The following is a 24,655-nucleotide window of genomic DNA, read 5'->3' on the forward strand; positions in this document are numbered from 1 at the left end:
GATATGACCGTTGTTTGGTTTTTCAGATTGTCCATGTTTTCGTATAATTTCATGAACGGCGTCATGGTGATTGATGGCGCTGCTATCGTGTTTACATCAGTACCCAATTTTGAGTGGCCCATGTCATCTTGGTTTGAGCCCCTAACAGTTTTAGGATCGGTCAAGTTAGGGTAGTCCATTTAACTGTTTTCCGATGAATCCTTGTCAACAACCGTAGACTTGTGGAGCAGACGCTGTTTCTTGGAGTTTTCCTTATGTATGGATTTATTTGAGTCAAAAGAAAACTTGGTAGGTGATCCTAAATCGCTGTTGTTTCTTGTTGGATTCATGTTTTTCGTAGACTGCTCTCTGACCCTTGTAGTTTTGTTGCTCAATGGCCCTGGCCCGAGATGGTGGGGGATCCTGTGGGCACAATTTGACCCAGTTGTCAGGTTGCAGTGCTTTTTTTAGGCAAAACCACATGAACACCTGACCCTGTTGCCTGGGCAGTTGTCCTTGCTTCACTAAACAACACAGTGTTTGTGGGGATTGCATCCCCACTCATTACACCAGGGTCGATGATTTTTGTACTTTCTAAGAGTACACAGTCCGAGACTTCTCCCACGTCTACCGTGTCCAGTTGCAGCCTGATTAGGGCACAGGAAGGCACCATCAGCGCTGGTTTGCGATTAAAAATAAGTAAATAAAAATAAAAGTGTGGTTGGTAAACCGTTTCAGATGTCAGACCCTTTGGATGCCAAATATATTTTGCTGATGTATAATGTACTCGTCTTTGTGTTAGAGGGCTGAACGCGGGGGCTTGAGAGGACGTTGGTTTCGATGTCTCCTTTCTTGTAGTTTCTAATAGGTTTGCCATCTGTTTTAGTCCAGTGTTTGTGTTATTGTTTGAGTGGTGTGTGAGGAGTAGGCAGATGTTACTAATCTTAAGGAAGTTGAGTCTGGATTGGTTGTGGCTCTGATGAACTGGTAGCATCCTCTGTGCTTTTTTAATTTGTTTTAGTTTGCGTGAATCTGCCCCAATGTGTTTTTTTTTTTTTTTTTTTTTTTTTAGTAAACACTATCTGGGTTATTTTTTTGTTTGCATATGTGAGACTTAACTGTAAATTGGTACCAGCCCTCCCCCTTTCTAGCAGGTTAACCAGACTGCTCTGTCCTGTTACCAGTGAATGGAGGACACCCTATGTATACACTACAGATTTGGTGGTCTCGAGTCCCCCAATGGTGGGCTTCAGAACCTTCACCTTCCCCACCACCCCCAAATCCCCACCAAAATGCAGTGCTGACAGCAGTGAATGAATAGAGAGATTACAAAGGCAACCTGTCCATGCACAACACAAGAATACTAGGCAGAGGAACACAAGGAAAACAAAAGGCAAAAAGCTCTGTGGTGCTTCAATCAGACCAGGCTATCGGCACCCAAAGGCACCATTGAAAGACAAACTTATAAATGTGGCATTGCCCAATGCATATAGGATTACTAAAGTATAGCGTGTTACTTACTTTGGCAACACTTCCTTTAATAATAATAATTTTACTTCTCATGTCGATATAGTTTCATTGTATTGTCCATCTATGTACTCATGTTTTGTTTCTGTGCTTTTCAGATGCAACCTCTGCACTATTGGAATGGTCCTCCCTGTGTGGAGCAACACGCAGGTCTTTCTGGATGGTGATGGGTATGACCTTTCCTCATATGGTTAATTGCAATAGGTGGCCTTATAGAATTCTCCTACACAAGTGCCCCCACCCACCATAAAGCTTTATCAACAATGAAGCATACTCCTGTCGGCAATGAACACATATACACACACACACACACACACACCTGTATTCACCTCTTATCTCATTACTTCATCCTGCTCCACAGAAGTACTCCATTCTCTCAATTAGGAGCCAATCGACTAGCTTTGCAGTGAGGCCTATATTAGCAAGTAGAATTGAATATCAGTTACAGACTCCTTTTAATATATTCCTTGTTTCTTTAGTGGTTTCAGTGTGACTTCCGATAATGAAACACGGATTTTCAAGCCCATCTCTGTACAAACAATGTGGTGAGTAAGCCAGTTGATGGGTTTGGAGTGATGAGTCTGTGTGGTTGCAAGCAATCGCTGTGCAGGCCAGTAGCCACTGTGCAGTGTGAGGAATTCCTTACTTCCTTTCCTTTCTCGCTCCTTTCCTTTCCTTTCCTTTCTCCCTGTTTTGCTTCTTCTTTCATTTCCTGCATCTGTTTCCTTGCCATTCCCCTACCCTACGAGGTCAGTGAATTGTTAACCCTCATCGTAGAGGCAATTCTTGGAATCTTCCTAGGATTCCACCATATAGACATCAACAAACAGCACATCCTTCACCATTGCAAGGGAGAGGCAATGCCAAAAAGGCTTTGATTGAACTGGTATAAAGCCAGGCACAGGCCCTGCCATTCCGCACAATTTGCTCTTGCTCAGGAAAAACCTCAGGGGGACATTCGTTTTTCCAAATGGAGGCACTTGTATATTCAGTGAGAGCAGCTAATTGAATCATTCATTTTCCCTTTGAAAGATGTTTGCAGGGAGACTCTAGTTTCCGGGGTGCGAGCAGGTAGTGTAGCAGCATTTCCAATGCATTTGGGAAGGAGAAGTGGCAGTAGCATACCAGCCATGCGGGAGGTTTGCTGTGGGAGCCTCCCTTGTGTCCTGTAAATGGTGAATGGAATAGCTGGCAGCATCCCTGTAGTGCCCTGGGATAAGGGCATGTTTAGGTAGAATGCTGCTGTATTGTCACAAGAACGAATAATGGAAAAGTGAAATAAGATTGTGAAGGCGGCTGAGGTGCTGTTACTGGGAAAGTTGCCTCATACCAAAGGAGACTAGGAGCTGTTCCAGCTTGGCCGTAGTTTCCTAGATATGTGGGTGAGAAGAGATGCAGCCCAGTTGAGTGTGGTGGAATTGTGCAGTAGTGTCCTGGGGATGGACAAGGGAACAGTGGAAGCTCTGTTCTCTATCAGGGAGCAGTATTTCTCTACATGTGTTCTCCTTAGAAACATAGGTAGGTAACAGAATGCAGAGCATATGTTGCTTCCTGCTTAGCGGAGCGTGAGTCACGAAACCCTCATGCTTGTGACAGAGTATCGTAGAGCTGGTTACTGTATTCTTATTCCCTGTTGACTAATTCTCTTTTCTTTTTGTTCTTCCTCAATAAAGGTCCATGATGCAGGTCCTGCACAAGGCCTGCGAGTGTGCTTTCCATCACAACCACTTCCCGGCCAGCAGCTTGCTGGGCTGGGTGCAGCACTATCAGTCCGCCATCTCCTCCGAGCAGAGCTGCATCAACGAGTGGATGGCCATGTCCGACTTGCTGTCTGTGCGGCCCGACTCACCGTCCAACTTCACTGAGCAGTCAGTATATCCTTGCCTATAAATCTTGCCCCCCCCGCCCCGTCACCGCTGCCAACCTCACACAGCAGGGAGTGTATCTTCTCTTGCATCTCGTATCCCTTGCTGCCTGCCTCACTCAGCATGCATTGTATTCTCTCCTGCGTCTTGCACTCCTCGCTGTAAGTGCCACTACAGTCAATATATTCTCTTCTGCATTTCTCACCCCTTGCTACCAGCTTCATTCAGAATAAAGTGTATTCACTCCTGTATATTCCACCCTTTGCTGCCAACCTCTCAGCAGGCGGTGTATCCTCCCCCTACACACCTCAGTGCAAGTGACTGTACGTATGTTGTCTCCTGTATTGATCATAATCACCCACCACTGACAAAATGTACCTCCCAGACACTATGCCGGAGCTTGTGTAGCACTTGGTTTGTGATTGACAGACAACCTGGAGAGATTATGGGCAACCACACACAAGTACACAGGACAGTAGACCAATAGTGCCACACCCAATTACCAATACATGGTATTATAGATGGATACTAATACAACCCGACAAATTCAGTGTTTGCATATATTCTTTACTGGTCTCGCCAACACGTGTTTCGACCTCTTCAAAGAGGTCTTCCTCAAGGCGCAATTGATCTAGTGTCCTGTGTAAATCTGTAATTGTAGTGACATTTGGGTGAGTGTCATTTTTCTGGACCAGTGCAAGCCTCTCCCTCTAAATTAAGAAATACAATATTTGAAAGAATAGGGAGAATCTATCAACTTAATTGGAGGAGGAAGCTCAGTGGAGTACTTAGCTTTTCAACCACACACAAGTACACACACACACTTTAAGGAGTGAAACCGGTTCGATCATGGAATAAGAGCTGAGGCCAACAGAATTTCTGGTGTGAGGGATCTTCTAGTCGTCTTAGACGGGCGAGACCAGATGTGTAGTGGCACTGGCACATTATTTTGTGCTTTGTTTTGGTATAGAGTCTGCGTGCCTATGGCATTTTCTAAGGCTATGAGTGAACTGGTCGAATTTAGTCCCATCTGCCATGGGCCAGCCCAATTCAGTCTTCACTGCCTTCTTCTAGCCATGATATATACTTTCGGGGGTATAAAGCTGCAACCCCATACTTCACTTCCCCACAGATAAAATACATTTTCCATGAATCATTCCCTAAAATATTTCTCCAATTGTACAGCAGATATTTTATTACTGGTTGCTGACGCTTGGGATCTTTCCCATATGTCTTAAAAATAGGCACTGTGCTTCCAGGAGGCCAGAAATGCGATGCCTAAATCTTATGACAAATAAAATCCTCTTCTCTAGATTGCAAATATTTTTTGGAAGTCCCTTTGCCTTTATCAAAAATAACATGCTTACTCTGGACACTTTTAACTGTACGCTATTTTATTCTGAATAGGTTTCCTCTTACAACTGCTTTAGTGGTCTACTTGGAGCCATGTGGTGTGGCTGTGTGGGCAGCACAGAAAAAGGATACATTTTTTTGTTTGCTCAGCGTTTGGCCTATTTACCTGATCTCTGGTTTCTGAGACAAAATTCAGTTAGTTAGATGGTAATCCACAAATGTGGCAAGAAACTGCTGTCTTGCATGCCAACTCGTGTTCCCGTCAGGGTTTGCACACAATAACACAATATACCGGAGAAGGGGGTAAAAGTTATTTATCTCTAGCGAGTGAAAATCAAATATTTTCCAACTCTGGCCATAAGTTAAGGTATCGGCCACCTGTGAAAAGTCATGAAGGCTGCATGATGTACCTGCCAAAGAAACATGGTGTACTGTCCAATGAGCTCTGCATGTTATACCATGCCCTGAACCATGCTTGGTCAATTTGTACAATGTTCTCTTTCTTTTTTACACATGGCTTCCTGTTTCTTATTCCAATGTTTTGTTTCTGTAAATACAGTAGGTATAACTTGGAAGCCTCTGAGGATGGTCACAGCTGTGTGTATCGAATACTCTCGTTGCACCTACTGGTCAATCATACCTGTAGTCGATGATGATGGCGATTGTTCTTCTTTAAACCATTTAAATCCAGTGAAGGTACAGCCTCAATGCACCAGTGAACCTCTGATACACTCTTGGTTCTCTCTCATGCAGTTATGCTTACTTAATCTGAGTTCCAATGAGAACTAATATGATCTAATAACGCTGATTTATAGTGTAGTCTACTTGGCAGGTGCCACTGATGTCACAAGAACCACTCCAACTCTCAGAGGTGTAGTGCAAGGGTTTTTATTAATATTTTCATGGGCCTTAGGGCCATTTTATTTAGCACTTCCTCCCTAACCCAGACATCCCTGATCTCAGGTTAGTATATACAAAAGGTTGACCCCCCTACCCTACTGTCAGACCTAGAGGCAGATTGCCTTATCTATCTAAACTCCCTCAGGGACATCCTAACTTTTCTTACTCTTTTACCATCTTCTGCCAATCTTTTGTCCCTGCAATCAACGTCTTCCACTCCTTATAAGCCTTACCTCCGCCCTTTGATGTTAATTGTTCCTCCTCCATGCTACTACTCCTTCCATACTACTAATCCCACTGCTACTGCCTCTTCCCCACTACTACCTCCTCCTTTACACTACCACCCCCTCTGCCACACTACCATTCCTTCCTACACCCTACTACTCCTTCCTGCACTCCCAATACTCCCTTCTCCCCTCTACTATTCCCTTCTCCCTCTTCCCACTACTCAAGCACTCTTCTTCCACCCAGCACAATACACTTGACAGTTACTCCTTACACTAATTGTTCTAGATACACTTGCCATACAAATATGCACACTAGCACAGCAGTACCACTTTGCTCACTAGCCAATACCTTACCTTCTGCAGAAATCTCCTCCACCCGCCTGTGCTCCTTCCGTACTCCTGCTGCTATCTTGGTCTGTCTCCCTCTCCTACTCTGACCTCACCCAAACAACCCACACTTTTTTTCTGGTGTCATTTTTTTATACTCCCTCTCCTCCTCCATCAAATTCAGCCCTTCCTTCCCGGGCAATGTTTCTAGAAACATAAGTTACGAACAGCGGGCTAAGCCCCGCTAGTCTCATCATGCGGGCTTGTTGCAGATCATACATGGCAGCCATGGAACTGATTGTACCAATTTGGGTTAAGGGGCCTTGTTTCTGGTGCACCAAAGGTAAGTCCATAGTATTTTGGGGTCTGTGCCCTTTACTTAGTCCCTGGTGACCTAGGGGTTTGGTGATCCATGAATTCTGTTCTGCTGACGCTTAGCTATGCGTCGGTTCTCTCTCTCTCTGTCTGGTGCACTGAACTGTTTGTAGCGCTAGACGCTGGAGGGTTATCTGCATCATGTTATGCATGCTTAGGGCGCTGGAGGTTTCTTCTCTCTGTGGCTTGGTGACTCCACGCTCATAACTGCGTCATTGACTCTGGGCAGAAAAGAAAGAGTCTGGCGAGCACTTTGTCCAAGAGGCATAGAGTGAGATGAAGGAGTACTGCAACAATATACACTTCCTCTGGGGCTAGGGAGGGTAATAATTAGGCACCTCTCAACTGCCGCTATCTTTAGGAATACGACTGGCTGTGGCTTGTTCCCTAGTGTGCCTCCCACTCCAGGCTGAGAGGGGTTCCCATCCATTCTTGACAAGGCCAGGGTGCCTTGCCCCAAAAACCTATGAGTGATGAGCAATTTGTATCCATGATAGCGGCAGTGTTGCCCATTGTGTTCCAAAGGCTCCATTACCACCCAGTGAGTGTCCTTGTTGCTTTTCCTTATAAACGTTGTGACTATCCTTCTGATAGCATCACTTCTTCCTTGGGAGAACCCCTCTCCTTGAGGCTAGGGAGGTGAGGCTGCTAACCAATAGTGCCCCTAGGGGGGTGGTAACACACGGGAGGATCTTGTGGAGAGAGACTCCTCTCCTGGAGATAAGGACACGATTGGGAGGCCTAGCCCCTTTAAACCCGAACCCGGTAGGCGGACGATAGTACCAGAACCTCATGAGTCTAAACTCATGTCCAGAACCATGTGTTATTTGAAACATCGAACCATACTGATGTTTTAGGTACTAAGACGAAGAAGCACTCGAACAATGCAAGCGACCTGGAAAAGTACTGGAACAGCTGTAGTCCATGGAATGGAATGGATGTTATGTCAGAAACAATTGAATGTGGAAGGGTCCCGGGAGGAGTACTAAGGAGAGCACCGGAGAGAGAAAACAAGATGGAGAGAGCAGTAGAGGGGGAGAAAGAAATCGAGAACCAGAAAGAGATAGAAGCCGATAGAACAGCCTAAGGCAGGGTCAAGAAGCCCGCGCTAGGGAAGTGGAGGGTGTGGTTCAAGGGAACGCACAAGGACATCTCGCATGCCTAGGGGTGTTGGTTGTGGAGAGAGCAGAAACAAAGAAGAGAGTAGGTGCCCCGCATGGAAGCAGAACACCAAACATTTTTCAGATCAAATTTGGTGGCCAGTGGGTGAGAGTTGAGCTGGACAAGAGGAGTGGCCGAACACCCTGCGTAACCAGATATATATTGTCCGTAAGCCGCTTGAAAAGCGTCATACCAGTTGGCCGAGAATCAACCTTTCTGAAGGACACAGATTGGACTGTGGTGGCGTGACCTGTAGTGTGTGGACCGTGCAGTCCCACAACTATGCTGAAACCGCTAACCCTAACCGTTGGCACAGTCAGTTACAGACATGAACAGTATCCAGAGAGGTGGTGGCTGGACTTTCTCTATAGCGAAGGAAGGTTGAGACCCCGGTCTGCTCCCCGACGGCCAGCTTTACCAGGCCGAGGAGACCAGTTGCGACAAGAGTGGGTAAAAAGGCGATTGACCATCACAAAAACCCAGGGGGAGCAAGTGAAAACTTCTGACACGAAGTACCAGGTAACAGGAATTATTAAAGTCTGGGAGAGGGCCAAGGGAAACCTAAGAGTCTCAGAGGACATTAGTAATACCAGCAAGGTGTAAAGAACGGTTAGCGTAACACATACAAAGATTCGGAACAGTCAAATGGTAAAATTCACCGTTGCAATTATGATTAAGGTGTGTCAGTGCTGCTCTGGAAACCAGACAACCATAGGACCGTATTCAAGGTGTTACCTTCTCAACTACAGTCCAAAGAAACCAAAACCAGTCAATGGGTCTTCGGGAGCATCATTGGCAGCAACAGAGTTCATAGGAGGGCAATTGTTGATATATAGGTCTTCCTGGGCATACCCGATAATCATCCAGAGCTGGTCTATCGAGCCAAACCCCGATCATGCTCTGTCATCAGTCGGTTACCCACGCTGATTGGTCAACACCAGATCCTGCTAAGAGTCTCGGATTTTTAGTTTATGACCTTAACTTTGCCTTCCTCAAGCGAAGGTCTTTTTCTTTTCGCTTGGAGAACCAAGTTAAGCGAGAATCTTTTGAGACTGTACACCATAAAAGAAATTGAGAAAACCGTAAATCATTTTGTGATACAGTTCCCAGGTCAATTCCACAAAAGGGTGATGCTTGAAAGTTAAGAGGGACTCCAGGAATGGCTCCATCGTCTCCCTGGGGGTAGAGCAAGAGAGGTGCAAAACTCGGAGATTGTGAAAATCGCCATAAGGGAACTACAAACCACGTTACGAACTGTGAAAGACATTTAGGAATCAGCTAGGAGAAGGGAGTCATCCTAGCCTGACAAGAACTTTGTGTAGCTATTGTATTTTTCTGTTGGGTTAGGAAGAACCCAAACACTTATGGTAGTTTTGCTTTAAACAACCCAAGGGGTGTTTGTACGCTTTACATCCAGGAGAAGGGAGTAATTTTATTTTATTTATCAAAAATAAATAGTCTTCTGGATTATAAACAGTAGCTGGACTTTACAGTGTTTTATTGTAGTGACAGAAATTGAGTAGGAGCATTTGTGACTGAGACTGTGCATTTTTAGTTTGACTCGCACTAACTTCCTGACGAGCACCCGGGTTTCATTAGTTTAGGTAGGGAAATACCCTTAGTGTTAGGGATGGATAAGTTTCGTTTTTCATTTAATAAAAGTCTATAGCAACCACTATGGCACCACTTGGTTAGTCTCTTCATTCCTTGTTGCCACAATGTCCACTTGGAGACTCCTTTTGAGATTTATAGATTTTGTGTACGTCACTTGCAAACAAAGGATGATTTTTTCAATCTTTGTGAATGTTCTGGTATCAAATTTGAGACATTTGGAAAGTCTCATGCTTCAAAAGGCATTAGTACCAAGGGAGGGAGAGAAGATCCAGTGTACAGATCTAGGTGAGGGTGGGGGGAGCCTTGTGCACCCTGCAAACCACAAAGTCGCACATGTTCGAGAAGGCAGCATCACCTTGGACCCTGTATGACAACTTTGGTTGGTATTCCTAGCGGTAACCGCTGCACAGCACATGTCCTCACTCAATCTTTCCTGCCTCATCTACCCGCTCAGTCTCCCTAAAATTCTAGTTTCTTCTTGTACAAGTCACCTTTACGCAGGCCGCCTGGGCCCAAAAATCCAGGTAATGAGCCTCAAGCATTTGACACCGAGAAAAAGTCTCATGTGTCTTGTGCCTGCTTCAACATCTCAGCAAGCAGGAAGGCAACCAGGGAAGAGAAGCAGCCCAGTCACGAAATTTGACCTTTAACTAACAAATCTTCCAGGAAGAGGGAGTTCCACTCAGAGCCCAGCCCACTTAGCCCATCGCACTTACTGCACTCCACATGCAGCATTGGAATCTGTGTCAGACCTCACTTCAACCAACTTGTAAACACTTCATGTCAATATTGAAAGCACTTAGAAGCAGGCTAGATAACAGTATGAAGCGCCAAATACCAAGAAAATGTAACATTCATTTATTGCATACTAATCACCACACTGTAGATCACTTTTTTTTGTTTTAATGGGCATGGGCAAAACAATAGATAGTTAAATAGTCCCTGAGTTAAATCACTCGGAGATGGCTTCAGCAATGTTGGTTTTGCGTAGCAGCAATTTTACTTGTCTGCAGCACAGGCTCTTCTAATTTGGATTCTTGACTCCAATGGTTGACCTTTAGAATAGCTGCAGGGCTCCTCTTCGTATGCAGAATCTAGGTTAGGGGCTGCCCCAAACCATCAACAGGAAGGATCTGCACAATTCAAACCGGTAATGGCTGCCGAAAACTGAACTGTCACAAACCCTGCATCTACTCAGCAACAGACATCCCTGGCCGCAATGTTATTTCAGGTGGGGCTTTAATTAATGTAAACTGATTTCTAATAGTTGTGGGCAGAGCAGATCCTCTCAATTTTCCGACCCATGCATGGTTTTTGTTGGGCTTTCTCCCTATCCAACCCAAACTTCTGTGTCCTATTATGGATGAGGCAAAATGTGATGCCTATGTCACGACCCTCACCCAAAACCCCCTCTGGCAAACCCATTGGCCAGGTGGAGTCAGGACTCGGGCCTCTAGAGCCTGGCATCCTCTTCAAAAGCCCTCATGGGGCCAGTCCTGGCGCCTATGGCGCCAGGCTCATACGCCATGAAAAACAATGTGCTTGGGAACTACTTTATTGTATCGTCAGCCAACATGGAGGCATCCACATAGCTTGGTTCCTAAGAACCAAGCTATGCGGTCTAGTGTTTTGGGTGTGGTAGCCTAGGGACTACTTTACCTGGACTATTTTGTTGGGGCTATTTAAACCACACCCGAGCAAGACAACACGCTTCACGTTACTTTGCAGCTTGCAACGTGACGCTCACCGTGTCCCGCTATTCCCTCGAACCTTAGAGAAGCAGAACCTGCAAGGAGACAAAAGGAACATCATTAGCAGCAGTATCTTACCTGCAGTCTTCATCTTTAAACACTCGCAGCTACTGAGAACAGCTTCCTCGAATCTGCACTCCTCCCGGACAGAACGACCTGAAAGAGGAAGATAGAGGCAACATTAAAGAAAGCAGTAGAGACTTTTACAAATTACCAACTGCTCAAAAGGCTTACCTGGCTGATCGCCTCTCGGCTGGCACCACTCCGGACATTCCACTCGCGCTGAAGAACACTGCGACTACAAGGAAGGAAAACACAGGTTAGCAAAGGCAAGGCTTCGCAGCGCTGCGCATAGCGCTTACTTAACGCATCATAGCGCTCTTAATGCGCCATCATTTACCAGCGGGGCTCAACCAAGCCAGTTCGCCGCGCTCAAGCTCTACCTACCTAAGGGAGAAAAAAGACATTTTAAACAAAGTAAGACATGCAGGATAACAACAAAACTAAAGAACAGCAATAAGACCTACCTGAGCAATATCGAACGGGCTGGCATCAGCAAAGTAACTGGACCGCACTCGCCCATGAAAGACAACGTGTAGGCAGGACGGAGAGCACGCCTAATTCTACCACAAGGCAGAACCTTCCCTGCAGACCACATCAGGGCAAAGCTGAGAAGCATACCAGCGAGTAACCCGGCTGTGTGGCGTCGCTGTGGATACCAGGTGAGCGTAACAGCCTATGCCAATTGGTTTACTGGTTGTTGGGTTGCTCTGAGAGAGAGAGAGGTCGGAGATGAGTGAGATGCACTGTAGCACAACTCTGCTCAATATCAAATTAGTTGAGAATGAGGTGAACACAGGGATACATGTCAACCAGTCTGGAGAGCATAACTTGCATATGTTCAAGTACACTGTGAGCTAAAAACACCAACTGAAACCATAGAGCATGTTTACTCATTTTGTGACCCTATACATGTTTTGAACTGCAGCTCCCATGATCCTTCATCATTGACTATGCTGCCATGGGATTATAGAAGCTGAAGGTGACATTATGACTAACCAGTCCTTGGAGAATTATACAGACCAACATGCCCTATGCAGTTATTCAGAAAGTAACTGTAAAGTTGGCGTATCGGGCCAAAAAAAACACATATTTCAAGATGACGATTTCGTTTCTCAGTGGTTCTGTACCCATATTTAGGGGGTCGGTGGGTACTTCTCTTTTTATTGTCTCTCAGCTGCCACCCCTGATGGTTGATCCAAATTGCCTGGGTTTGGGGAGGGCCTCCCCAGGATACATAGTTTTATCTAATTTTACCTGGGGGACAATATTGCTTGTCCTCAGGTTCCTGAAGAGATGGACAACACTTTGAATGTCAGACTTGATAATTGAGGCTGCAGCCATGCTTCAACCATATCCAAAATGTCTGAACCGCTCCAAGCCCACAGATCTCCTTCCAGCCTTCAGGCAAAGGGAAATCCTTGCCAACATTTAGCAAAAGCAATTCGACAGCCAAATTCAGTATGTACTACTGAACCTAGAAAATGCTCCTGCATTCCCCACCATTCACCCCTGCCTCGGTGCACAGTTCACATTATTTCCATTTCCAGTGTGGGGCTCAAATTATTACTGGGAGCAAAACAGAGTTGTATCCTTAGCAGGGCCTTGGGTGAGGACCCATTAGGTTAAAAAGACTGTGAACCAGTAGAGGGCAAGCAAAACAATTAGGGGTCTCACATTAGACCCACAGTCAGGGCTTCGGACCTTATAGCTTGGTCTCACTTAATTTGATGCTGGCTCTGGTCTCGGTTCATTGGATGGAGGCTCTTGTCTCGGTTCATTGGATGAAGTCTCAGATGTCGGTTTGTTGGACGGAGGCTGTGGCCTCGGTTTGTTGGACGGAGGCTGTGGCCTCGGTTTGTTGGACGGAGGCTGTGGCCTCGGTTTGTTGGACGGAGGCTGTGGCCTCGGTTTGTTGGACGGAGGCTGTGGCCTCGGTTTGTTGGACGGAGGCTGTGGCCTCGGTTTGTTGGACGGAGGCTGTGGCCTCGGTTTGTTGGACGGAGGCTGTGGTCTCGGTTTGTTGGACGGAGGCTGTGGTCTCGGTTTGATGGACGGAGGCTGTGGTCTCGGTTTGATGGACGGAGGCTGTGGTCTCGGTTTGTTGGACGGAGGCTGTGGTCTCGGTTTGATGGACGGAGGCTGTGGTCTCGGTTTGTTGGACGGAGGCTGTGGTCTCGGTTTGTTGGACGGAGGCTGTGGTCTCGGTTTGTTGGACGGAGGCTGTGGTCTCGGTTTGTTGGACGGAGGCTGTGGTCTCGGTTTGTTGGACGGAGGCTGTGGTCTCGGTTTGTTGGACGGAGGCTGTGGTCTCGGTTTGTTGGACGGAGGCTATGGTCTCTCTGTTTAGGGAGCGAGGCATTGGTCTCTCTGTTTAGGGAGCGAGGCATTGGTCTCTCTGTTTAGGGAGCGAGGCATTGGTCTCTCTGTTTAGGGAGCGAGGCATTGGTCTCTCCGTTTAGGGTGCGAAGGCGTTGGTGTCTCTGTTTAGGGAGCGAGGCGTTGGTCTCTGCTCATTGGAGGTAAGGTTGGTCGCCCCCTCGTTGGCTGGGGGCTCTGGTCGCCCCCTCGTTGGCCAGGGGCTCTGGTCGCAGCTCATTGGCCCTGGTCTGTGCTCATTGGCCAGGGGACCTGGTCTGCGCTTGTTGCCTGGGGGTTCAAATTGACGGGGTGGCAGTTCAAGCCTTGGTTCATGGGGTGGCAGTTCAAGCCTTGGTTCACGGGGTGGCATTTCAAGCCTTGGTTCACGGGGTGGCATTTCAAGACTTCATTCATTGGATGCTGTTCAGATGAATTTTCAGAACCAAACCTGGAGCAGGGTTTTGGGAGGCCAACCGACATTGTATCTGACACTGTCAATCTACACTCAAACAAGGTAATGTAAGCTAAACAGCAAGGCAGACTTCATGAGATGAAGTGGTGGGTAAGTACAGTTAGACACAAGTAGACAGCCAAGTATGCAAGCCCACCCAAGTACAAAAATATTCTTTTTATTGGACCTTAATATACTTATCACTTAAAATTGCTGCATACAAACTAAACAGTAACCTGAAATTTAGCATACCGCTCAATAAAGTAAAGTAATGACACTGTAACAAATAAGGTGAAAAAAAGTGAATTAAAACATAAAGCAAATACCTTGCCTTGCAAAAGTAAGGCAGACACCTAGCGTTCGCAGTCCTTCCCTATCAAGTCAGTAGACCAAGTTCCTCAACAGATTCAAGTTCCAGGTAAGCACCTGAGTGGGGCGGAAGTCTCAGCAAAAGCTTCCCTGCACAAGCTTTAGCAAAGACAACAGGTTGCGGGAATGAGGGTGACCATTGGATTAAACCCCACTGATCACAACTAGGTAATGGTGTTTTCGGACTGGACTTTGTCCCATTCATTTGCCTTGCCATGGCAGGTGAAGAGCACGAAAACTGGTAAGTACACTTGCGTCTCTTACTTCCATGTTCTGAGTCAGTGGGTTCTGTCATTGGTCCTGTCGATGGATATCTAGGGGCATGGGTGCAGTGGCTGAAGATGGTGTCGGGATTGTGCCCGGCTATGCAGCGATTCCGACCTCCGGTTCTTGGTTGGTTCTGACAGATTTGCAGTTGGACAGGCCAAACACCTTCGGACAGCAGCCACAGTGGGTCCCACAATGTGAAGAGACCTTCAGGACACAGAAAATGAAGTACAGCAGCAAAGTAACTCCAGGCAGGGGTCAGCAGGCACAGTTCATGGCAGCATTAAAGATCAGCCACTAGGAAAGCCCCTCTTCATGTAGGAGAAGCAGCAGCAATGATGACCTTAGGCTACAAGTCGATGACAACCAGATTCCCAAACCCCAGCTCAGGACGGAGATCAGTGCAGCCGGTGGGCCTTGTAAACAGATGGACAACCCACAGGGTGGTCCCGGGACACTTCAGTTGACCTACTCTGGTGCAAGGCACAGGACTGGTTGGTCCCATCAGTCCAAGAGTCGAGACACCAAAAAGGTGTTCTCTGGTCGCAGGAATAGAAGGGCTTCACCGGGAAATGGCTTTCGCAATGCTGGTTTTCCGTTGCAGCAGTCTTCCAGGTCTTCAGAACAGGGTCTTCTAATTTGCATTCCTGACTCCAGTGGTTGACCTTTTAAAACCGCTGCAGGGCTCCTCTTAGCCAAAATCCAGGCTGTGGGCTGCCCAAACTCATCAATGGCAGGGATCTGCACCATTCAAACAGGTAATTGCTGTCCAATCATGGATGGTCACAAACCCTGCATCTGCTCAGCAAGAAATATCCCCTGGTCAAGAATGTATTTGGGACCAGACAGTCTCAGCCCACATTTCCCCCAGTCCACATACACAAAGCACTAGCAGCGGGACTTCTGGAAGTGCATTACCTCTGACGTTTTCTGACCTGAGAGGGCAGGAAGAGGACCAAACAGCAAGATGGCAAAGAACAGGATTAAATAACATGGCACAGCTATTTTGGGTGTATGCACGGTAGTGTATTGGAAAAGTAAGTCAAACTCTTCTCATTGCCATCAGCCTTAACTAGGCACGTTCAAAAAGGCAAAAAGGATGTTACCAAAAAGAAAGGAAATATGTTAAAGGTGTTTATATCGCGCAGCGTCACCAATAGAGTTGGTCCCCAGGCGCTCTGGTGGATCTGAAAAACGAAGGGGGTGGTCGGGGTGGGTTAGTCAGGAGAAGAGGGAGTAGGAGAGTGAGAGAGGTGGTGCGTTGGCCGCTACAGCTCGGTGTACACCTTGCGCTGTGCTTTGGTGTTACTATTGGACCGGGGTGAGATCACGCGTGCTGTTCATGTTGTTTGTGTTAGTTTGTTGTTGATGCAGTGTGGTGAAGTGGATGCGGTTTGCTGGGCGAGAGTAGGTTGTGTGGGATTTTGGGTGAATTTTGAAGGTAGGGTTAGTGGGGTGAGCATCCTGGTTGTGGCACATTTTGTCTGGTTCAAATCGTATTCCTACCAGTGGGATTAGTTGCTACTATCCTTTCTTGACCCTCTGACTGTAGCGGGGTTTAGCGCAGCTCACTCCCTGTTGTATTCTAATGAACTATGTATGGTTGGATTGGTGTGGCTGTTCTCCTCCTTAGGAGTCGGAACAGGAGTTGTGGTGTCCCCTTTTCCGTACTATCTATGTGAATTGGCTGCTGGAACTTCGGGTGTGGTACAGAGCCGTGGAAGTACTTCTGTCTTGGTCTGTTTATGTATTCAGTCTTTAGTATTCTCCTCCTGTGGGTATCTCTCATAATGTCGTTCGATATGTTGTGGAGTGCGTTCCTTGGATTCTGTTCGTATTCGGTTGCTTGGTGGGAACTGAGATCAGTATCTTCATTCTTCGTCATTTTAGCGGTGTGGGTATTCTTGTGGGTGGGCTTCTAGTTGCATTGCAGTTTCCTGAATACTAGGTGGTTTCTTGTGTTCTGTATATTCTTTGGTAAGTAATTCCAAATTTTCGGTGCCTGGTGAGAGAAAGAGGATCCTCTGAGGTTTGCTTCTGTCGTAGGGTTTCGGCTCCAGGCGGATGTCGTTACTTGATCTGAGCATTCTTGTTGGCTGATGTAGGCGTAATGTATCAAGAATTCTGCGCCTTGGTTGTGTGTTGCTCTGTGTGCAATGCACATTGATTTGAATTTTATTTGTTGTTTAATTGGTAGCCAATGTAGTATTTTTAGCGCGGGGCGATGTGTTCTCTATGGTGGGTGCAGTTTGAGCAGGAGTCTGGCTGCCGCATTTTGTATGCTTTGTAGTTTTTTTAGAAGTCGTTCAGGCATACCCAGGTATAGGCTATTGGCATAATCTACTCTGGACATGACCAGAGCGATGATGCTAAGTGTTTTTGTTAGCAAATGATAGGATCTTTTTTGCTACTCGCAGCAGAAAGAGCGTTTCTTGAGTAGAGCGTTTACTTGTGGCTCTAGAGTTAGATTGTTGTCCATCAGTATCCCCAGGTTTTTTACAATCGCCGATGGCGCTGGGGTCGTACCGAGTTCTCTTGGCCAAAGGATGTAGATGTCGCCTCCGGTTTTTGTGACAATCATCTCTGTTTTGCCTGGGTTAATTTTGAGGTGGCTCAGGTTCATCCAATTGAATATATCATGAACGCAGTGCTCTAGTGTTTTCTTCTTGGGTGTCTTGTAATTTGAAGATTTGTGTGTCTGCAGTGTAGTTGTAGCAGGTGAGGTTGTGTCTTTATTGATTGTGATTAATAGTGATAGGTAGATGTTGAATAAAAGCGGGTATAAAGATCATCCTTGTGGTACTCGGCATGTGAAGTCTCTTGGGTTGGACTTGAAAGGTTTCATCCATACGATTTCCGTTCTGTTTGTTAGGAAGGATTTGATCCATAGTAGGGCGGTGTCTGTTATTCCCAATACTTCTAATCTCGTTATGAGAATGTCGTGGTTGACTGTGTCGAATGCTGCGGATATGTCTAGAAGTATCAAGGCAGTACTATTCTCCAAGTCTGCCTTTGCTTTTACATCGTACCATATCGAGAGGAGAGCTGATTCCGTTCCTCTCATTGGTCTGAAGCCAACTTGTGCCTCGTCTAGTAGGCAGTGCTCTTCTATGAATTCTTGGGTTGTTTTGTAGATGTACGTTTCTAGTAGTTTGGCTATTTACGGGATGTTGGAGATGGGTCTGTAGTTGGATAAGTCCTCTACGTTTCCTGCTGTATCTTTGGGTAGCGATCTGATGTACTCTGATTTGAAGGCCAGTGGTACTTACCTGTTGAGATCAAAAGGTTGAGGACATTCATATGGTATTCCATGGGAGTTCCTTGTTTGAGAATTGATTTTGTATATGTCCGTGGGGTAGGGGTTTTCGGAAGAGCCTGATTTGTTGCTTTGATTTACCAGTTTGACGAAAGTCTCCACTGATATTTCGAGGAAGCTTTGTAGTTTGTTCGGATGTTCCTCGTGAGGATAAGTGGGGTCTGTAGTGTGATCGCATGATCTGCTTTTTTTGGTTTGTTGGGTGATAATGATTTTATTGTGGAAGTGGTCTCCTAGGTCATTGCATAGTGTTTCCTCTTCGCTTTTTGTATTTACTTTTTGTATGAGCGGATCTGTTGCAGACATTTCAGTTTGTTTGGAGTGTTGTTGTTGATCCTTCATTCTGATTCTAGTTTGTTTTTTTCTTTTCATGTTGCGGAGTAGTGGAGTTTACCATTTTGCCATTGTTCTTTTACATGAGGTAGTGAAAGGTTTTTCTTTAGCAATGTCTTCTAGGGTTGTTGCGATCCAGGTGTGCATTAAAGCTACTTTATTGTCCAGGTCGGCTTCTTCCATAATTGTTGCTTGTGGTTTGCTGAGTTCCAGGAGTTCAGTAAGGTTGGAATTTTTGATGGTTCTCCAGTTTCTTTTCATGAGGATCGGTGGTTTGTCTTGTTGCTTGTTTATTGGAGAGGCCATTTTGATTATGAATGGAATGATGAGGTGGTCGCTCCAGAGTATTTGAATTGGCGGTGCCGTGGTAATGAGTTCCTTATTGGCGAAGATTATATCAAGTGTTTGCCCTGCCAAGTGTTGCTCCTTTCACTAGTTCTAGTAGATTCATTGCTGCTAGTTGGGCGGTTAAAGATTTTTGTGTGGCTGTGGTTTCTTCATCGAACCAGATGTTGAAATCTCAGAGGATGATCAGGTGATTGTGCTTGATGGCTAGGATGGTGATTGCTTCTGTGCGTCTACAAAGGTTGCATCGTAGGTTGGCGGTCTGATCAGTATGAATTTCAGGTTTGTTTTGGGGTTTACTGATGGGCGTAATATTAAGGATTTGCATTTATCGATGTTTAATGGATCTTCCAGTTTGATAGCCAGGTGTTTCGCGTGGATGATTGCCAGTACTCCCTTTCCCCCTCTTTTAGTTTTCCTGTTTGATTGGATGCATTTGAAGTTTTCAGGCAGGCAGTTGTTGAGGGTGATCTTGTAGTTGTCGTCTAGCCAAGTTTCAGTTTCAAATAGGATGTCAATACCTCTGTGTGATAGGTTGTATATTTCAGTTGAATGTTTGGACATTGACCTTCCGTTTATTAAATTAGAGTGGATTTTCTTGGTGTGGTTTTGTTTATTGGTTGTTCCTTGTTTTGGTTTGTAGTTGTTTGGTCATGGTGTTTCTCTATTGATATTGATTGGATGAAGAACGGCAACGTCTGTTTCTTCATAGGAGCGGTCCACTAGGTTGATGGCATAGCTGTTTAATCGTCGTGTTTCTCCAGTGATGCCGGTTGGGTGAAAATCAGCGAAGGCTTCTGTTATGTTAATGGTAGGGTTGTTGGTTACCAGGGCTTCGTCGTCTTGTCTGGTATGTTGTGGGTATCAATGGTGCCCCTCTGTTGTTGTAATGTATGGGGTAAGGGGGTTGGGATCATCCCACTCTTATTGGGTTCTCCTGTCTTTTTTCCGGGTGTTTCGGGGGATTCTTTTTATGTGTCTAGATTTCAGTGTTGTTGAGGTATTGAGGCTTTGTGGTAGTCGCGTGGTAAGGTGTAAGATATGATTTCTCTCTTACATAGTTTCTTCTGGTGATAACCGTGTTAGGCGGGGAGTTTCCTGCATTTGAGGCTTCTTCTACTGTGTGCTGTTGGCTTTGTGTGTCCGTGGCCATTGTTGCACAGTCTTGTTCTCTTTCTCGGCGTCCCTTTTTGGGTCGGGGCATTTAGGTTCACGGTGCAGAGATTAGCAGGGTAAGTGGTCCTCTTGGATGCTCTCAGGTTCTGTCTGTCCTTTCAGTCGATAGGTCGGGTGTGTTTCCTATAGGAGCACTGTCGGGGGGGGGGGGGTTGGGGTGGTGGGCGTTTGGCTGTCGGGTGGTTAAGAGCTCATTTAAGCTAAATAGCGAAAGATCTCAGGGTGTTGGCTCGATGTTGGGACTTGGTTTCAGGGTGTAGATGATCAACAATGACAGGCAGTGCTAATGGTTCAATAGGGGTCTGGACAGATGGGAGGGGCGGCGTGTTTCAAACGGTCTTCAGTGGTCGCTCGAGTAGCTGGTTTCGGGATACAAAATACACCTGCAACACTCCATTGTAAGGTGGTGTGTGCTACATTCAAACACAGGCACACATGAATGGTGTCATAGCCCTCTGCACTGGTAACCTTATGGGTTCACCATTACCCCCAAAATGAATGAGTTGAGGAAGGTAAGTGAAGCTATCAAGGCTTTACTTACCTGCAAAGACAGGCAGTTGTTCAAGACGTAGCAAATAGATGGGTGGTCCATTGAAATCAATGGAAGGAAAGTTGCAAAAAGAAATCTTTCTTCACAGATGACTTTTTCAGCTCGCCTTTCATTGGATGGAGTTTGGCCTTAGTTGATTTGCATGGAAGCTCTAGTAATGTTTGGTTAGATGATACTTCTGGCCACAGTTCATTGCTTGGAGGGCCTGGTCCAGTTTCATTGGACAGAGGTTCTGATCTTAGTTAATTGAATTATTGTTTGGATCTTAGTTCATTGGAGGGAGGTCTTGGTTCTCGGTCATTGGATTGTGATTCTAGTTCTACTTCATTGGATGTAAGCTTTGGTCATCCTCTGGATGGCGGTCCATGCTGTATTTCATTGGTGCATGTGGGCTTAAGTGATTTTATGGGGGTTCCAGTTAAAAGTGATTAGATTCTAATTGCGTTCACAGTTCTTTAGATTCAGGGTCAGAGTTGTAATTGCTAAATTTCACATTACCAATTTCAGGATACTCACCTGTTTGTTCGGTCTCTTGTTGAGTGGGCATACTTTCAACATTTGCTAGTTCTCCGAATCCTGTTCTCAATGTGATTTAAATAGGTTGGTGAACAATGCTGCCCTCTTTCAATATCCCAACATGAAACCCTTCTGATGATCCGCCTACACTAGGACATCATCTTTTTGTAAATGGGCCAATCTTACGAAACCATTCCCCCACCCCAATTCGTTGTGCAGCTTATCTAGGGCTTCTCATTACTTCATTGATTTTTATTGTGAATACAAAACCGAAGTATTTGTTTGGTAGTACTTGCTAGACATTGCAACAGTTTTCCCTTACCATTTTAACTGGAAAATCCAACACCTGCATCCCATACCCTCTTTGGCTAAAACTCGATTTGCCTCCTTGCTTTGCACTTTTTTCCTCTGTTTGTTCCTTTGATCTCCTGACTACGTCCCCTGCTTCTCTCTGCTTTTCCAGATGTAGCTCTATACTTCTGTTGCGGTGAATCCATGGACAGCCAAAATGATGATCTTTTGGCGCTTTCCATTTCTGCAACCTCTGTAAAGTACCCTTCACGTAGCGCCTGTTTTGTTCTCTCTCTGAACAGGCCATCGGAACGTGAGATTGCAGAGCACACTGTGAGAGCCAAGCTCCGAGAGGTGATGATGACCACTGACCTAGAGACAATAACTTCCAAGGAGGTAAAGTGGGATTGAGGAAGGGAGAAACTGGGGAGGACATGGACGACAGATGAAGGAAGAGTTTGAAAGAGTACAAAGGCAAAGACAGGAGGTGGCAACATTAGGGGAGAGGGCAGAAGTGTTGGAAGGGAAAAAGAAAGGGAGTAACTGCTGAAAAGGAGGCACAAGAGGTGAAATACACTAGCATGGAGAGTACAGCAGAAATGGTACTAAAAGGAAAAGAGTGAGGAGTGGCTGAGTGTGTGGAGGCGGAACCACACCCATGGCCGCTGGTCTCCTGACGGAGCAAGGTGCATAAACTCCTGAGTCTCTCAATACCTCACACCCAGCAGTAATTGACTGCTGTTTTGCCCTCGCACTGCACGTCTGCATGCCAAAATCATAAGTCATATACTTCCCTTCATCCACAGGTCCTGTTCAATATCATAACCCGTTTAAAGCTGTGCCAAAACCCTTGGCATCCACTGTGACATTCATGTGCGTATCTCCGCAATCTTCACTTTAACAGCCTCTAAAAGTACAAAAGAGCTCTGCTTGTCTTGGATTTCACTGTGCAACAGTTGTAACTAACAGCTTAGACCTCAGCAAGCTGGACTACAAACACTGCCTTGAAGTCAGTCTCCTGTTCTTCTTCCTTTTGGAACTGGTACTCCTCTTGTATTGTAGCAGTTCAACCTCCCAGATCCACCCACCCCCTCACTGGCTGCCTCTGTGTCCAAATTCCTCATCCACTTATATGTCCATGAGCCAGCCTCCCTGTAACCTAGCCCAAACCAACCCCCAACTGTCCATCCTTCCTAAACTCACCACTGCCTCTGGTCAAAAATACAACAGTACCTCAATGTGATAAAGCCCTTTCTGCCACTAACAAATGTCTTTTTCCATTCCAATGACATTCCACTGCGATGCCCTGCCTTTGATCTATGGACATCTTTGTCCCTGCACACCTTAAAACCAGCTCCTAGAAAACACTTCATTACATGATTGTCCTTAAATTATACTAGGCCAGCCACACCCAGCCGAACAGAGAATGGAGGTCATTGGAGCCCAATCTAATGTGTGTACGTATAAACAAAAGAAACGTGTGTTTGCTAGTGCATCACCCCCTCTCTAGTTCTGTAAATAACCAATACTGTTTTTACAAAAATTGTGCTAATCTTGTTGACCTAGGAAGTGTGACGGGTCAGAAGGATGCAAACTATTTTTCAATAAGGTTTATTAAATAATGCTTAAACCGAACTATCCCTATGGCTATTGGGTATTCCCTACCTAAAGTAATAACTAAGGTGCTCGTCAGCGGTCTTTTCTAATGTCCAAAAAGAATCTGTACACTGTCCAAAAACTAACACTGTCTGACCCTATAACTATTCCCAACAAAATAAAGGGCCAGGAGATTGACACTCTTCTCCTCAATATGTGCTTTTTCAGTAGTTCTTGCTACCTCTTTTTATCAGTTCCTCACTTTACTATATGTATTCTTCACTTTAGATGTGATTTTTACTTGGTTAAGATTGAGTTATCATAAAGACCGTTTTGGTCGTAAGCTTTTCATACTCTTTCTCTCTTGGGTCCCACTCGTCTGCATGGGACACAGGTTTTATCTTTCTTTCCTTCCAGGAAAAAGAGTTATTCACTTTTTTATTCCCTCTTTCAGGTCTCTGTGTCTTCCTGTTTTGTATTCAAAACTAAGTTCATTGATGTTGACGTTAAACTTTTCTCACTCTCCTTCACCTTCATTTTCGGAATCATTATTCCTTTTCTTGTATTTGCACAGTTTGGTTTTAACAAGGATAGCACATTTCTATTCTCCTCCCCTTCAGGGATCAATATTTTTCTCTTTCTTAGACGGTCACAGTTCACATTCAACAGGGATATTCCACTTCCATTCAATTCTCCTTCAGAGAGTGGTATTGCTCTACTCCTTGCCTTATCAAATTTAATAGATTTATCTTCAGGTTTTTATCATTAGTACTGAGACGAGTTATTCGTGTTGTATGATACTTGTCCATGATCTCACTGTGCCTCCCATGTCCCTGATTACCTTCGGTCTCATCAGGAAACTTCTTCAGGGATCTTATGGGTCTGGTGACAGTCTTGTTTTTCTACCGCACTATTGAGCCGACTTCATCAGCGTCTCTCGCATACGCTTGTCGCTCCTCATCTCGATTATTTAGAGTCTCAATGGAGAGCTACTACGTTTGTTGCAGCTTCCCTGTGGCCATATCAGAGTAGTTGCATGGGCGTGCTACTTTGATGAATCCTGTAGATCCCTCGCTGTACCCCTGCCTAAAGTCTCCTCCCAGGTTACCAAGGAAAGGCAGACGCTTCCTGATTCTGACCTTGGGGGTGGTGTAACGCGGGAGGATCCCATGGGAGGAGATGGAGCCCAGGGTGGTGAAGGGATCCCGTGGGATGAGACACAGTATCCTCCTTTCAAAGGGAATCCCCTTTCATATCTACCGAAAACATACAATGGCTTATTGTCATTCCATTGTGTATGGTCCCCATGCTATGTTGAGAAAAAGGGGTGAATGGGATGTAACATCTTTAAACATCCCACTTAAGGAGGAACCGGTTAAACCTAAAATGATTGAACATCCCCCTTACTCCCAAAGGCCTGGAGAAAGGTAATCTGTAAATGGTGGCTTGAGTAAGCTGCCTTTCCCTACTGTGAGTAAACATGATAAAGTACCTTTTAAAAATGCGTAAGCAAAACAGTTCTAAAGTTAAGAATGATTAATTTCTACTTGGAACTGATTTTGTTGCTTGGGGCTCCAAGTCCCATAATCCCAGAAGTACTGGGACGAAGATGAGGGCTGAAGAGTAGAATAGACCTCAAAGTTAGGCAATTAGCTTTAACAGCCCACACCTTAGGGATGCTGGGAGGCTTAAAAAGCTCCCTGAGGTGCAGTCCATTAGGAGCAGTCGTGGTGGAAGAGGAAGTGGTAGTTGTTTCAGTAGAAGTACTTGCTGGGGAAGAAGGAGGTAGCTAAGGAAGACAAGTTGCTGGCGAAATCCACAGAAGTGGGAGCAAAGAAGGGACGCCAGGTTTTACCATCCACCTATTCCAGTTTCCAAACCTGAGTTGGTCCTTTTCCCACAAAAGTCTGAATTGCAGAGGTTGCACAGTGGGAAACGTGAAGTC

At 45.7% G+C, this 24,655-nt stretch overlaps 1 protein-coding gene across 1 annotated transcript in view; it reads left to right on the forward strand.

The window, feature by feature from the left end:
* SSH3 (slingshot protein phosphatase 3) overlaps positions 1-24,655 on the forward strand; it is a 496,888-nt gene that overhangs the window by 271,834 nt on the left and 200,399 nt on the right. The window contains exons 5-8 of the mRNA XM_069628949.1: positions 1,605-1,676; positions 1,986-2,051; positions 3,180-3,374; positions 21,417-21,510. Of these exons, the coding sequence (XP_069485050.1) occupies positions 1,605-1,676; positions 1,986-2,051; positions 3,180-3,374; positions 21,417-21,510 (427 nt within the window). The remainder of the gene's footprint in view (positions 1-1,604; positions 1,677-1,985; positions 2,052-3,179; positions 3,375-21,416; positions 21,511-24,655) is intronic.

This window comes from Ambystoma mexicanum, chromosome 12 (genome assembly GCF_040938575.1).
Source record: "Ambystoma mexicanum isolate Mex_15411 chromosome 12, UKY_AmexF1_1, whole genome shotgun sequence".
Classification (NCBI taxonomy): domain Eukaryota; kingdom Metazoa; phylum Chordata; class Amphibia; order Caudata; family Ambystomatidae; genus Ambystoma; species Ambystoma mexicanum.